Here is a 17,044-nt window from a genome sequence, read left to right on the forward strand (position 1 = left end):
GCAATAATCTTAATCTCTACAGATCATCTTTTTAACCTTGCAGACCCCAAGACGGCCTCTAGTTTGACATGCAAGACATGAGGTGTAAAAAGAATGTTAAGGCTGCGAAATGAAAAGTCTCCGTTTTTAATAATAATAAAAAAAAAACAGCATTTAACTGCGTTACGTCAGGGATTTTCCCCTCAGAGAATAGAATATTGTATGGTCAAAAACAGATTTTGAGTTGTCTGCTCACCCCAGACTCTAAGTGCTCTAAGTTAGCTGAAAAATAGTTTTTTCTTGATTTTTCGCAAGCACATTCAAACACCTTCCCTGAAGTCTTCTGGGTTACCCTATTTCTGTTACTTTTGAGTTCCTCCCAGCGAAACAACTCTGCAGAAGTATGACATTAACTTAATACAACCATAGCCTTTTCTTACAAGACAAATTACTAACCTTATTCAACCTACTATCTATTTGTTTCTATTACCTTATGGATTGAAATAAATACGCAAATGATCAGCTTTGCCACGGTTTACTTCCAGAAGATGTGTTTTGACCAAATAATGTTGATTTTGTCCAAATAAACTAAAAAAAACCCCACAAAAAAGTGAGTGAACAATCCAGCTATACAGTAATGATCGACGTCTAAAGAGTCTAAAGAGTAGACAAAGTAGACGTGGCAGCGCTAGCGCAGGAGAAAAGATGATACCCGTGATTCGGAACACGAGAACAACATGAGACAAGATTTTAACATTAATTTTTAGAAAAGTACGGTGAAAACAAATATGACTGGACAAACAAACATTATTTAACCAGCACCACAAAACAATGCAGGTGCATTTTGTAATGTTTAATGTCATACAAATTGAGACCAAATAAACCTAATATTATGATGATAATAATACAAATAATAACAAAAATATTTAAATATAATAATATACCATGATAGGGCATGCAATATATCCTGTAATATGTAATACTGTGTAAAGTTGTGGAAATGGCGCTTGTGACTTGTATTTTCTCACAGTCTGTCTGTCAAATGTGGAGCATTCCTTGAAATGCTGGCTTTTCAGCTGTACTGAAGAGCAGCCGTTCTTTTGCGATGTAACAAACTACACTTTCTGTGAACCTACACCATTTTGCGTTTGTATTCCGTCTCAGTGAGTGTTGACTGTCGGCTCTGCATCTCCATGTGTAGTTTTGTCCCAGATGGGAAAACTGGGTCGGTTTGCTTTGCAGTCATCTTTTTCCCCTCCTAATTTTTACAAAGTTACCTTGCATTGCTCCCCACGAGGCTTACTCACTGCACACTGTGTGTGTACGCTCGCGGCCCCACCTCCCCCCACAAAAACAAAGCGACTGTATGACTGACAAGAGGTCTCGCTCTCTTGGAACGCTGTCCTGTGAAGCGTCTAGGTGCTGAACCAATTCACATGTGAATCCTCTTCCTTCCTGTTTGGAGGCAAAAAACGAGGAAAACAGACACGAATGCACATGGAAATATATGGAGGCCGGCAAAATGACTGAGTTTTCATTTACAGTGTGATTAATTAACACTGAACGAGTGTTGTCACGTTTTAATCTTGTGAGATCAAATGATCAACAAAAGCAACAAAAACCAAAGTCACAGCAAGAGGAGTAATCCATGCCAAGTTGAGTTATGAAATTGAAAAAAAATTTTAAATCCCAGCAGGAGGTGATTGTGAACTAACACACTTTTCTACATGCACCCAAAAGTTAGAATTTTTTATTTTTTATTTGTAATATTTTTATAATAATAATAATAATATTTGATTATATTATTATTATTTTGTAATTTAACCAGCCCAACTTTTGGTGTTTTACAGTAGTATAATTTTAACCGGTGCCGCTTTTTCAGGTCATTATGGTAAATGTAAATGCATGTACAGTAGATCTTCACTTTTCGTAGGGGTTATGTTCTGACGTTCTGGGAAAGCAGCAAATGGCCAAAAACCATGAATAATTGACACGCCAATAAAATTTTATTTTTGACACATGGTTCACCACTTCTGAATAATAATGTAAATTGATCGATCGCCAAATGTAATAGGAGATTCGGTGTCGCCTTTAGCCTGGTCGTCAGGCTGGTGCTAGAGGCTAGCTGTCGGAGACGGCATTATTTTTCCAAGCCCCGTGTATATAATACGCACTGCTTCCTGTTGTAAATGTTGTAACTTTTGAGGGGAAAAAAACAGGGGCCATAAAGGAACCAATAAAACACAAGCTCCGGGCTGCAAACACCTCTGCCTGCACTACACGGTCCAAGTGACACAATTCCGATTTCTTTTCTCCCACGTGACCCCATTTGGATAGGGGTGATGGCAGTGTAAAGAAGAGAAAAACACACATTTGGAATGGGATATTCTCAGAGCAGAATCAGGCCTCTTTTAAATGTCCATAAAAATCCGATGTGAATGGGATATCTGCCAATGCGACTGCACAGCGGGATGTATGAAAAACATCAGCGTTAAAGCCCAAAAAAACAACAAAAGCCTACAGCACTAAATATTTTTTTACATATGCTACATATGAGATGCATTGACATGAAATAAGGACAACAGTGGAGTAGACGTGTATTTCAACTCCATGTTACACACCTTGACTAGTTATGTTCCCTGTTAACAGGTTCATGATGACCTTCATTCATTCATTCATGTATCTTTATAATCCCACTTAAGAAGATCTCCATTGTCAATTCCATTTGAGGTCACAGCACGGTCAGATACACTCCAGATGTATGATACACTCCTGATCAAAATGTTAAGACCAAGTGAAAAATTGCAAGCATTTATATTTTGCACTGTTGGATCTTAAGGAGCTTCTTAGTAGAACTTCAAAATGTAAAAAGAAGAAATGGGAATGAGACCAATTTTTGGGGGGCTAAGCAATTTATTGCATTAAAGTGAAAAGGGCTGTACATCAGATCAAATCAATCAGATCAAACGTTTAAGACCACAGCCTTTAAAAGACAAAATCGTGGCAAAAATGTGGATTCAGCGTCATTTTCTGTCAGGCATTCACACTGTCATGATCTCTTGATGGCAAAGGCAAAAAAGTTTTTTCACAGAAATTGGCTGATACTGATCGGTGGCCGATCGATTGGAGCATCCATACTTCAAAGCCCTTGTCTCCTTCAAGCACACAAAATTGCCCTTTTGAAATTTGCACAAAAGCACCAAGCATGGGACATTGAAATGTGGAAGAAGTTTTATTCTCTGGTGAGAAAAAATGTAATCTTGACAGTCCTGATGGCTTCCGACGTTACTGGCATGACAAGAAGATCCCACCTGAAATGTTTTCCACGCGGCACAGTGGGGGGCGCCATCATGACCCGGGGTGCTTTTTCCTTTAGTGGAACAATGGAGCTTCAGGTTGTGCAGGGGCGTCAAACGGAAGCTGGCAGGCTGTACATCAGCTGATCAAAGGTTTAAGACCACAGCTTTTAAAAGCCAAAATCTTGGCAAAACTGTAGATTCAACGTCATTTTATCTCAGGTATTCACACTGGCATGATCTCTTGATGGCAATAGGAAAAAAGCTTTCTCTCATGGAACGCAGTTGGCTTGTTGAGGTGCAAGTCTCGCAGCGCACCATTGCTGCTGAGGTTGGACGCAGTAATTTGAAACTTCTTCAAAGATCCTGAGGGTTATATAACAAAAAAGTCAAGTGACCCAAAAAAATGTCACCAGCTTTGAGATGGAGGATCACATTGGCTGTCCGTCAAGACAAACGACCATCCTCGGCCCAAATGAAGGTTGTTACTGGTGCCGAGTGCATTCCAATAACCATCAGATGGCATCTGCGAGAAGATTTTTCAGAACAAAAAATATCTTCAAAGGCTTTGTCTCCTTCAACGCCACAAAATTGCCCGTTTGGAATTTGTACAAGAGCACCAAACATGGGACACTGAAATGTGGAAGAAAGTTTTATTCTCTGATGAGAAAACGTAACCTAGACGGCCCTGATGGCTTCCAACGACACTGACATGACAAGGAGATCCCACCTGAGATGTTTTCCACACGGCACAGTGGAGGGGGCGCCATCATGATCTGGGGTGCTTTTGCCTTCAATGGAACAATGGAGCTTAAGGTTGTGCAGGGGCGTCAAACGGCAGATGGCTATGTGGAGATGTTGCAGGGGGCATCCCTCATGACTGAAGGCCCTTGTCTGTGTGGTAATGACTTTTTCAACAAGACAACGCTGCAGTTCACAATGCCCACCTGACAAAGGACTTCTTCCAGAAGAATAAGCTCACTCTTTTGGACCGTCTTTCATGTTCCCTTATCTAAATCCAATTGAGAACGTGTGGGGACGGATGGCAAGGTAAGTTTACAAAAATGGACATCAGTTCCAGACAGTAGATGCCCTCCGTGAAGCCATCTTCACCACCTGGAGCAACATTCCTGGAAACACTGACACCAAGCATGCCCAAACTAATTTTTCAGCTAATTAACAAGAATGGCTCAGCTACTCATGACTCCCATTTCTTCGTTTTGCATGTTGAAGTTCTACTTTGAACCTCCTTGATACTGCAATTCTTCAAGTGATCTTAAAATTTTAAATGTACCGTATTATGTACATTATCACATGTTTGCCTGATTTAGTTTCTTACCCCCGACGAAATCTCACCTGCTTGGACTGATTCCCAGTGAAGTGCCAAATGACAGAGTTTTTGGAAATATCCGAGACGGGAGTATACCAGGCGTGCAGGACCACCATCTGGCCTTTGACCACCTCCATTTCTTCCCAGGGGATTTCCACCTTGTGGGTGTCACCTGCAGCAAGGACACAAAACAAAGTGGAAATGGTTAAATATAATCATAATAATAATAAGAAGAATAAGAACAAGAAGAAGACGAATAAAGGAGAGTTTTGATTGACACGCTTTATTACGTGGTTGTAGCTGCAATGGTGGAGGAGTGTTTTTAATATTTTGGTGAACTTATGAGAAGGACAATATTTGCATGTCAAACTACAAACACATTAATAATCCATACATTATTAAATTAAATAACTTTCTGTCGTCAATCTACATTGAGCAAGGCAGACTGTTTATATTGGATCTTATTAGATTGTGTTGGTGTAGCTCAGAGGGACCCAAAGTGCGGCTTGGGAGCCATTTGTGGCCGGCAGCACAATGTAGAAATTATATGCATGGTCTAGTGGTTAGCATGTTGGCCAACACAGGAACAGCCTGGAGATCGGGAAGACCTGGGTTCGATTCTCCCTTGGGCATTTCTGTGTGGAGTTTGCATGTTCTCCCCGTGTGCGCGTGGGTTTTCTCCGGGTACTCCGGCTTCCTCCCACATTCCATTCCAAAAACATGCAGGTGAGGTTAATTGGTGACTCTAAATTGTCCATAGGTATGAATGTGAGTGTGAATGGTTGTTTGTCTATATGTGCCCTGCTATTGGCTGGCGACCAGTCCAGGGTGTACCCCGCCTGTCGCCCGAAGTCAGCTGGGATAGGCTCCAGCATGCCCCCGCGACCCTAATGAGGATTAAGCGGTATAGAAAATGGATGGATGGACAAAAATTGGTAAAAAAAAAAAAAAACTGAGCAAAAATGGAGATTGTGAAGACAAAAAGCTGAAATGTTGATACTAATAACTAATAGTCACACAAATCTTTGTCCTGCAATATATTTTTACAAATAATTGACAGTTTAATTTATAGTTTACCAAACACCACGACAAAAAATTACAATGTCAAAAAAGTCAAACATTTGTTTACTATACAGTATATATCCGGCCTGTGCAAAATTCTAAATCTCAGAATTCAAATCAGTTCATTGGATGAGTTTGAATTTGAATCGACTCCACCCAACAGGATGTTGAATTGAATTTGAATTACAGGAAGTGGAATTGAATTCAATGCAATTCAGAGAAATTCATTCTTATCACATATCAGTGACAATTACATACTGTTAACATAGAGTATATTTTTCTTCCAAATGACACTAACATTGAGCATACCTCCAATTTATGAGAAGACATTGTATAAACCAGCTTTGGCCTTCAGTTATTTATAATTATCATCAATTTATTTCCCTAGTGTACTACAAATGTTTGGACAGCCATTTTAAAGGCTTGGATAAAGCAATTATCGTCCCAGGCCTAGCGCCCACGAGACAATTTTCTTTCTGAAATCCTGTCAAATTTTAATCTCACGAGACCTTGTGACACCCCTACTTAATTGTGTAGGAAGTGTAAAAATAAATACAATTAAATTAACACTTTTTTCCACCGAGGGCCGCATACTGGAAAATCAAAGGATGTGGGGGTCCACTTTGATATTTATATATATATTTTTTGTAAAAAGGCTAAAAAAAAAATTATATGTAAATTGACAAAGACAGAGCCTTGTGTTGTTATTCGCTATTAGCATCAGCATTTCACATTCATCTATTTACATTGTGCCTTTTTCTTCCAATTTCCCCATTATTATTATTTTTATTTTTTACAGCGAGCCACTTTGGACCCCCCTGAATTAAATATTGTTAACAAAAAAAACCCTGAAAAATTTCGACAAAATCTTCGTGTCAATTTTTAAATCATATTTAATTGTCATGCCAGTGTAAAAATAAGTTAACCACTGTTAATATTAAAATAGCCATTATTTTGAAAGCTTCATTGTTACATACACTTTAATTATGCATCATGAATTTTCCTTGAATTTCCAATCTACTTCATGCAATTCAAATTTGAATTGCAATTCTGCTTCCTGTTATATATATCTATAGTTATAATATATTAACATATTGATGTGGCCCCCTGCATCTTTTGAATTTCCAGTAGGTGGACCTCGGTGGAAACGGTTGGACACCTGTGGTAGATCTGTACCTAATGTAAGTATTTTTTTTTACTGTAATGAACACAAAAACTGATCAAAACTTGGGTGGTTTGTACACCCCCATAATAGGAACACTAAATACAACAATAAAAAACAACAGAAAGGGTACAATTCGGTGCAATAAAGATTAAATAAAAGCCCGAGAAAACTATTCCACAAACAAGACAAGGAAAAAGCAAAGGACACTGCATATCCACATCCAATGATATAACATCTGCAGTAGAATGTAGTTAAAAAGCAAATGACCAAATTAACCTTTGCAACTATATTTGTGATGTTGCAACTCCACTTCCATTAAAATTAAGCAGTTTGCATGTGGCATCATTGCACAAATGTGCATTCACACATAATACAGTATAATTATAATATAATAATAATAATATAATAAAATAAATGTCACAAATTTACAAATATGTTGAAAAAAAAAAGTGAGCGAAATGAAGATGACGTGAGATAGTCCAACTCACAGGGTGCCCAGTCACCAGAGCCAGACAGCTGGAGCTGGATCATCTGATCCCAGCAGTCGGAGTCTGAGTGCGTCTCCAGTTTGGAAATGTTGGAAAAGCCACGCAGAAATGAAAAGAAATAAAAATCTAGCCAACAAGTCCTCCAGAAAGCTTGGAATGAGTTTCCGTGAGGTATTTAAGAGCAAACGGTCAGAGAAGAGGGAGAGTGTCCACAGGCAGACAGCTGCAGATCTCCACATCTGTTCAGCCGGGAACGTCTTTCCCGCTTTGCAGAGGCAGGAGAATTAGGAGACTGGTGCTGGCTGGGATGGGCTGGGATGAGTGGGGCCGGGCCGCACAGATTTGGAGGAGGTAAAGTGCGTGAAAGAGAGAGAGAGAGACAGAGGGAGAGGGAGAGAGAGGGAGAGAGAGAGACACACAGAAAGAGTGATGGAAGTTGTTTTTCTGACCTGAAAGTTTCCTTGCAGTGACTCAGTGTGTTTTGCCTTCTTTCTCCTGAGGGCAAAGTGACCTCTGCCTCAGTGGCGCTCGTCTTCCTTAATTTCTCAATCTGGCAAATCCTGTTGACTAATCCCTAAACAATCCCGGGCTCAATCCTGTCACCTCACGTGAGCGAAAAAAAGCTCGGATGGACATGGATATGATGTAACGTCAAACACCAAATACAATATATTCATGAAAATTAACATTTAGCTAATCACTTTGCTTCACATGGCATCATTCATGTCATGCCATCTCTCGCTGGCCTGTTTGAGGTGTTCGGAAGCAGGCTGTTGTCATGGCAACACACGACCAGAACTAAAAACAGCAATCAAAAACTGTAAACATAAACATGAATAAAAATAATAATTTTAAAAAATTAATAAATTAGTCAATAATTATTAAAAATGAATAATTAATACACTAAAATAATGGTTAATTAATTAATTTCGGGACATTACCAAAGCGAGGTGTTATTTTGCCACACATTAACTTGAAATACAGTACAGGCCAAAAGTTTGGAAACACACACACAAACACACACACACACCCACACAACACAACTGATGGTCCCAACCCCACTATTAAGGCAAGGAATTCCACTAAGTAACCCTGACAAGGCACACCTGCGAAGTGAAAACCACATCAGGTGACAACCTCATGAAGCTCACTGAGAGAACACCAGGGGTTTGCGGCCGAGGGTGGCTACTTTGAGGAATCTAAAATATAAGACATACAGTATTTAGAGTTATTTCACACTTTTTTGTTAAATCCATAATTCCACGTGTGTTCATTGATAGTTTTGATGCCTTCAGTGAGAATCTCCAATGTAAAGAGTCATGAAAATAAAGAAAACGCAGTGTGTCCAAACTTTTGGCCTGTACTGTACTGAACATGATTCATTGGTTCATTCATTTCACAGTAAGTAATTCTGGTTCAAAAGTGTGTATTTTGCGTGGTCAAATTTTGATAAAAGTTTTTCGTGTGCACTGATAAATATATCAGCATTGGTCCTACATATATTTGATTTCAGCCAGATGTCGGGATCCTTCCCATTGAATGGTTTGAACTTGAGCTTCACTTTTGTCCACTGGCAATCGCTATGATTTCAGTCTGCATATTAATTTGATACCAAATTGACAGGCAAAGTTTAATAAGCATGATGACGCAGCACTCACACACGCACACACTCATAGCACTTTATTTACTTATTTATTTGTATTATTTATTTGTATTAATGTCTCTTCTGTTGTTGTTGCTTAATTTATTGGTATTTATGTTTCTTATGTTCTTATTCTTTCTTGTGTTTTCTTTCTTTTCTTGGGAGAATGAATAGAATAAGAATTTCATTGCATAGTATAACTGCCTGTTTTACTATGCATATGACAATAAAACTCTTGAATCTTGAATCTTATCCAAAGTACAGGAATACATACAACCAGCAATAAAGCCTCATTTTCGGGGAATCCCCGTACTCTCTCACCCTGACAGGTTTTCACCGTGGGGGATTGGAACTCCAATATAAATTAAACCTTCAAGATGAAACACTCGTAATGCACAACATAATCATCAAACTTAATTACTTGTTCATATACCTCACACAGAGCAAGGAAGAACTCCATGCAGTCTCCTTCCTTCTTTCTGCTCTGCACTGTGAGACGTTCTGGCGTACTCGTAATTGTGAGTGTTACGCGCTAATTGTTTTTCATTTTTATTCACGTACCCTCCTATGACAATTGGCGTACTCCACTTTGGGAACCTAGGGTGTAATAAAAGCCGGTACAAGAACTGTATCAAAAATTCTCCCTTTAAAGAGGTAATTATGCACATTATTGCTACATTTGTGGTGATTTTTTACTATCCATCCATCCATCTTCTATGCCGCTTATCCTCACTAGGGTCGCTGGGATGTTTAACTATATTTCATTGTTTTATTTAGTCACATGAGAGTCAAAATATTAGAAAGAGCTGCACACTCTGACCATACTATGAAACACAAAATACAGCGTCAGTATCAATGTAGATATACGGGAGTGCATATGTATGGTTTATTGGTTTTTATTTATTGGTTTTTCTTGGCTAGTGCAGGAATACCTAAAGTTCTAGCCAGTTTAAAAACAAGCTAAGAAAATAATAATGATTTTTTTCTTGTCATCCTGCCTTTGCTTAGGTCCCACTCCAGCATCTATTGCAAGATTTACATCTTCACAGGCATCATCATTCCTTCAGGCTGCTTTAATTCTTAATGTTGAACAGTGCCGGTGTTCAGAGAAATTGTTTTTTTGTTTTTTGTTTTTTTTTACTGATTTAAACATTTTTTTCTTTTTTGTACAAATCCCGTTTAGCGTTCCAATTTCATCTCCACCACCAGCTATTGTGGCGCGAACCAATGAACCACCTCGGATCTGCTGTAACATTACGTAACATTATCAAGGAAAAAAGAAAGGTCTCGGAAAGGTTTCGGAATGAGGGCGTCTGGATTCTTTGGCCTTGTGTGATGCAAGCATTTCATCTTGATTAATAGACATTGTGCAGCCAGAGCCCCAATCGGAGGGCGGGGGGGGGTGATGACTGGTTGGATTTTATTAAATATTAGAATAAGGGAGGGATAATGCTCTTGTTGTTTCCAGACTCCCCTTGTGCTTCATTGAGCAGGTTTAGTGTGTCATTCACTTGTTTATTAAAAGGAGGAAAATCTTTATTAATCCATGGCTGTCTCCATCTGGGATGTGTGCAGACAGAAGCGGTCCAAGATGTACATATGGCTATGAATACCAGCTAAATCCTTCACAAGAGGAATGAGCCAGACCTGCCACTTAACAACACATGATTCCATGAAGCCTCCCTAAAATGTCGTCCTAATTCCACTTTGCCTTAGGGGAAGTTATGCTTATTTCTAATTGGATTCCTCTCTTTAAAGTAAACAACAGTTCAGGGCGTCCACATTCCTGCACACTAACCTGGTGTAATACCACGGCTTGTCCAAAGGGGGCAGCCCTCTCATATGATACTGTACACAAGACAGGCTAATGAAAGATAAAATCACATCATCATTAAAACGGCCTGATAGCACTGCACAGGATGAAATTAATGGCAGCAAAGTCAAGAAAGGAGAGAGCACAGGTCTTATTATTGTCTCCAAAATAAAAGTACATTTGCAACAAGGTATGCCTCCACTGTGCATGTACACTCTGCGTATGTGAGATCAAGTGGAGGATGAAAAAGTGTGTGGCTCAGTCAAAGCCCTCAGGGAGCCATGTAAAGTCCTGTGTGAAGATAAAGTGATCCTCTTTAAGCGGGCCCTGCTCTATCGCTGCGAGTAATCTCTGCTGCTTCCAGCCTCCTCTCATGTGAGTCCCTCTGCACAGCGCCGAAGCACCAGCTCGGAGCGTCTACATCCACACCTCCACTTACTTTTACCTGCACATCCAATAGAGCCAGGACCTTTAAAATGAAGGGATCATCCAAAGAGGAGGTCCATTTAGATGTCACTGTGTTGACTAAAGAGGAGTGTTAGGGCTGCGCAGATGAGAAAAACCAGTAAAACGGATGTAAAGGTGACAAGTCGTAGTGTGACACATTGCTGCAAGTGAGGAGCAATGCAAGCATACATCATTATTGCACCATCGTAGCACTACTACAGTGGAACCTTGGTTAGCCTCATTAATCTGTTCCAGAATGTCTGACTCTATCCAAAACGGATGCCAACCAAATCAATTTTTCCCATCAGAACTAACGCAAAGCCAATTGAATTAAAATTTTCCATGCATAAAACAATTCCAAAATGCATATACAGTAAATACATATAAATAATCAGTAACGACTAATGAATAATAATGAACATTTAAAGACTACTTTTACCCTCATTCAAGACTTGATTCTTGACGTGACATGATGTGGCAACGAGATTAACACATTGCCCTTCAACACCACCTTCCTGTTTTGCCATGAGTTAATTCAATAGTATTTCTCACCTCAATAAACCAAAATGGAACCAAAGAAAGTGGCAACTACCAAATGAATGAATTAAATGTAAATAAAATACATTCTGAAAACATACTGAAAGACATGTTGATATGTAGTATTATACACTCGTCACTAGGTGTCAGTAATGTTACATTAGCATCATATTGCCGACATCACCGTTACTGTAATAAAAGCAACAACATAATAACACCTTGGTTAACTCAGTGAGTAATGTGGGGAAGTACGTATGTACTTTGAGTGTGCATATGTACGTGTACAGGTATCTCTGTATGTGTGCAAGTCTTCATGTATATAAAAGGTGCGCGAATGTGTGAGCGTGTAATTGTCGCTTAGAATGCATGAAAGGAGAGGAACTGCCTCCCACAACCCAGCAAGCTCCGCCCCAGACAGCCAGGGTGAGTTCCCACCGCCAGAAACCCGCCTGGCCCACAGGGGCAGGTAGCACAAAGATCAGCCCCCCCCAAGAGCCAGCCCATAGAGCCTTCCCCCCTGGGAAGACCAGCAAGGGGCCGCAAAAAGGCAATCCCAACCAGAAACAGGGCGCCGGCAGGTCGGAGGAGAGCCAACCCCCGAGGCCGGCAAGAGATCACACCCCACAAGGGCAGACGATCACCGGGGGACACACACCAGCAGGTCCAGAGACGCCCCCGCAACCGGAGAGGAGCCCAGCCCTAGTGTTAGTTTCTATGCTTTAACTATGAAAATATTCCATTTATAAATACGGAATTGTACTTTGTGGAAATTCACCTAACACGGTCGGGTGTGGAATCAATTAACCGTGATAAGCGAGGGATTACTGTACTTTAATTTAGTGTCTTGATTACATGGTGACAGGACAATGAAGAATCTTGTTTTTAACAAAAAAAATGTACTGTACACAACGGGTTCCTCCAGCTGCCTAGAGGGTGCCAACATTCGAACGTACTGCTAGCATTTTATCCCACCTCTTCCTGCTTTAGGTATGTAAGCTACACCAATGTCACACATAATGATAGCGATTTGGTTAAGTTTATCTACTAATGTTAGCTATCATTGAATGTACAGCCTATTACAACATTTTACAACATGAATTGTAAACTGTTGACTTCTCCAAGCCTGTTTTCGAGACTGAGAATGAATGACACTTATTTTAAGTTTTTTGGCACACATTTGTACACTTTTGAACACACTTGTTCTTTTAAACCAATCTTGGTAACATAGTGTAGTGGCGTTCTTGTATTTTTTTGGTTTCACTATTTTGGAAACACGATTTTAACACTTGCATAACACTTAACTGATATAAAATCACAAAAACAATCCAGAGAAGATAAATGTTGTACCCCAGTTGCATGAGAATAAACCCAATTTCAACCAATATGGAATCAGTGTGTTTTTTTATGGTCAGAGCCACATCACTAGCACGGCCTAGCACTTGGTTAATGCTCTTAAGAATGCTAAAATGTAAAATTGTTTTAATTACCAGTAAAGATAGTAAAGGTTTTACGATGTCGACAGTTTGACCCTGGAACAGATGAATTAAAATCGCATTACTGTCATGTCGGAAATGTGTTTTACACTGCATTCTGCAAGATGTACAATGACACCACAATTTGATGGTATCAAATCTGCACACTGGCCTTTTGTTTTAAAAAGCTGCCCACACTTGTCTCATTAAGGCAGACTTTGTGTGCGGAAAGTGTGTCACAAAGGATCCAACTAAGTCTTCCAATGACCCTGTGAAGACGGCGGCATCAAGAAAACAAACAATACAATAATACATTATTTAAGCGCCTGATTCCTTTTCCTTGTTATAGTCTTTCACCAAAGCGGCAAAGAAATTGGGGTGACCTTAAATTGTTTTGCTTTTACCAAACTCGCTCCAGATTTGCAGAGGAGAACAAAGACGACGACAGGGCGAAGGAGGAATGGGTTATTCTGGAAGTTTTTGACAGGGAGGATGAGCAGGGAAGAATGTAGGACAACAGAATAGCCTTGGTTGGTGTCAAACGGCGTGCTGGACTGACCCTACAGGCTTCAAACAGATGGTGCTTTAATAATAAATATTTGGGGAAAGGCGCCTTTAAATTGGATTACATTAGTATAATCTCTGCAGCTATTTTCAACTATCTCATGCACACTGGCTTTAATCCCTCTTAACTTTTGATTGTGTTTTAAATTGATTCTCCTCGCATAAACACATTACTCCGAGCATGTACTCACACGTGCACAAGCATATAAACTAACAAACATACATGCACGTTCCTACTAAACACAAATAGTACTAGCTTCATGCTAACAGCTGGGGGTCAGAGCAGATGTTCCACAAATAAAATTAGCTAAGTATTTTAATCAACAACTGTACACACAAGTCCTGCAGTTTAACTCCATTTCAGTCCATCCATATATTTTCTATACCACTGATCCTGTTCAGGGCCACAGGGAAACTGGAGCATAACCCATCTGGCATCCAGCGTACACCTTGGACAAGGGCGATTCAGCTTTAGTCACTATTATTTGTATGTGTCTGCACAGTAATACTAGTCCTGAAAGTATTACGTCATCCAATGGCTAACATAGTAAAAAAAAATAAACCAAAAAAGTTGGCAAAACACTAAAAACACTAGGCAAAGATCTTCTCCAAGAAAGGGTGCGCTGCTGTTTTTAAAAGGACCTACTGCAAAAACACTCGTTAAAGATCCTCTATATAACAGGAATGCCAGCTGTCAAAAATCTAAATTTATATGACACAAGTGCTCTGTTGTTTTTAAGGACCTACAGTACTGCAAAAACACTAGTGTCAAAGATCTTCAACAGGGCTCCAGACTGCGACTAAAATTTGATTTTTTGTATCTATTCGTGCATGTGCGGCCAGTTAATCTGTCAAACTTCCAACCCACCAACTAGACGGACATACTTTCTTCAACACCAAAAACGGACCAGAAGGAAGGCTCACCGGACGAAGTGGGGGAAAAGTCACCGTTGATGCACCACACTGCCGATGGGGATGTCAAAAAGCTTTCTCTCTGTGAATTGAGCTGCATAAGCAAGACTCTCGCAGTGCGCCATTTAAGTTTGAAGCAGTAAGACTGTCATTTGAAACATCCTCAAAGATCCTGAGGGTTATGTAACAAAAAAAGTTAGGTGGTAGACCCAAAAAGGTTTTACTGGCCCTGAGACGGAGGATCCCATTGGTGGTCTGTCAAGACACAAGACCATCCTCGACCCAAACGAAGGTTGTTACTGGTGGTGAGTGCAGTCCAATAACCATCAGATGACATCTGTGAGAGAAAGGTTTTAAGAAGAAAAAACATCTTCAAAGGCCTCGTCTCCTTCAAAGCCACAAAATTGCCGTTTGGAATTTGCACGAGAGCACCAAACATTGAATGTAGAAGAAAGTTGTATTCTTATGAGAAAAAAATGTAACCTTGACGGTCCTGATGGCTTCCAATGTTACTTGCATGACAAGGAGATCCCACCTGAGATGTTTTCCACACGGCGCAGTGGAGGGGGCACCATCATGATCTGGGATGCTTTTTTGTGCAGGGGCGTCAAATGTCAGCTGGCTATGTGGAGATGTTGCAGGGGGTAACGCTCATCACTGAAGGCCCTCGTCTGTGTGGTAATGACTGGCTTTTCAACAGGACAACACTGCAATTCACAAAGGACTTCTTCCAGAGGAATAATCTCACTTTTGTGGACCATCCTGCGTGTTCACCTGAATCAAATCCAATTGAGAACATTCGGGAAGTTTACAAAAATGGACATCAGTTCCAGACAGTGGATTCCCTCTGTGAAGCCATCTTGACCACCTAGAGCAACATTTCCACTAGACTCCTGGAAAAACACTGGCATCAAGTATGCCCAAACCAATTAAGAGGAATGGCGCAACTACTCATCACGGAGTCCCTTTTTGAACATTTTATTTCTATTTTACAGGGGTAATATAATGCTTGTTTGCAATAAATTGCTTGCTGAAATGTTTTTGTGTCTCACTCCCATTTCCTTTTACATTTTGAAGCTCTATTTAGAACCTCCTTAAGATCCAACAGTGCAAAATGTAAATTCTTGCAATTTTTCAACTAGTCTTAAAATGTGGATCAGGAGTGTATTTGTTTTTCCTTTTCATGTTTTTTTACTCACTTTTAGCAAATGTGCCAGAGTTACGACTTGTCATGGTACATGCTATTCCATGGTACAGTAGTATTGTTATGTACTGGACCATGAGTGTGTAGAACAATGCAGTGTGGAAAAGTTCTATAGAAGAAGGCATTTCCAGGCTACTGAAAAGAAGAAGTGCAAAGATGTGCAACAACTATTTATAGCCTAGGAACATGAAGTCATTGGAGACAATATTGTCTCCATCTTTATCGTCTCCTCGTTATAATCAGAATAATGAGTAAATCAGTATTTACTCCCGCATTGAGCATGCAGGCCTGTCACAGTAACAACAGCCTTTGGAACCTTCTCTCTTGCTTTGTCCTTCACCTTTTGTACAACATTTATTTACAAGCATGATTATGCAGTGGCAGCGGAGGCATGCAACGCTTGCCTGGCACGTCTCTTAGCGCCTTTTGACAAGTACACACATTTAACACAATGCCCGCCGAGCTGACGCAAACATGAAACGCAAGACAGACAAATGGGGAGAAAAGAGGGGAAAGCGGGTTTCTTCTGGGGGAAGGTGGGAAGAAGCAAGGGAGAGAGGAGTGAGGCAGGGAGCGGTGTGTTGGGTTTGAGGAAGAGCATGGGGAAAGTGGGCTGATGCTTTGATCACATGCAAATAGCACACACAGGGGATGTAGGTGTTTACGTGGGAAAACAAAGACCGCTGTTGTAGCCCAACTTTGCTGGAGTGTGCAAGTTTGGGAGTTAAATGTATGCACAGTGAAAAAGTGGGTGCTGGGTTGGTTCGCCGGCTGCCAGTGGCCTTTTTGTCCCAGCTGTCCATCACAAGTTCCACATTGCCATCCCCTCGGTCGACTTTTGGGCAGGGAATGAAAGGCGAAGCGGGATCTTAAATGGGTCTGCTATGTTACACCACAACAGAGCCCATAACCGGCCTGTGTGCCCTCGTGTCTTTGAAGGAGATATTTATAAACCATTAGTGTGGGACTTGGCAGCTTTATCAGCCGCCCCTGTCATGCGTTACTATGGCCGAGTGGCGTTGACAGGTCGGCCGGCCAGATAGCGCCACCATAGCTCGCATGGCCGAGGATATGACCGCGTCGCCTTCACTTGGCTGCCTGGCGGGGGATATGGAGGCTTTATTGCACTGCCA

At 40.5% G+C, this 17,044-nt stretch overlaps 1 protein-coding gene across 4 annotated transcripts in view; it reads right to left on the reverse strand.

The window, feature by feature from the left end:
* The window catches only part of esamb (endothelial cell adhesion molecule b), an 85,849-nt gene that overhangs the window by 16,427 nt on the left and 52,378 nt on the right, over window positions 1–17,044 (reverse strand). For 2 of the 4 annotated variants that reach the window (XM_054795063.1, XM_054795061.1), the window contains exon 2: window positions 4,632–4,777. In XM_054795063.1, the coding sequence (XP_054651038.1) occupies window positions 4,632–4,777 (146 nt within the window). Of the gene's footprint in view, window positions 1–4,631; window positions 4,778–7,320; window positions 7,726–7,769; window positions 7,808–17,044 lie in introns of those variants that run through there. The other 2 variants (XM_054795064.1, XM_054795062.1) reach the window with 2 other exon arrangements.

The sequence above is a fragment of the Dunckerocampus dactyliophorus genome, chromosome 12 (assembly GCF_027744805.1).
Source record: "Dunckerocampus dactyliophorus isolate RoL2022-P2 chromosome 12, RoL_Ddac_1.1, whole genome shotgun sequence".
NCBI lineage: Eukaryota > Metazoa > Chordata > Actinopteri > Syngnathiformes > Syngnathidae > Dunckerocampus > Dunckerocampus dactyliophorus.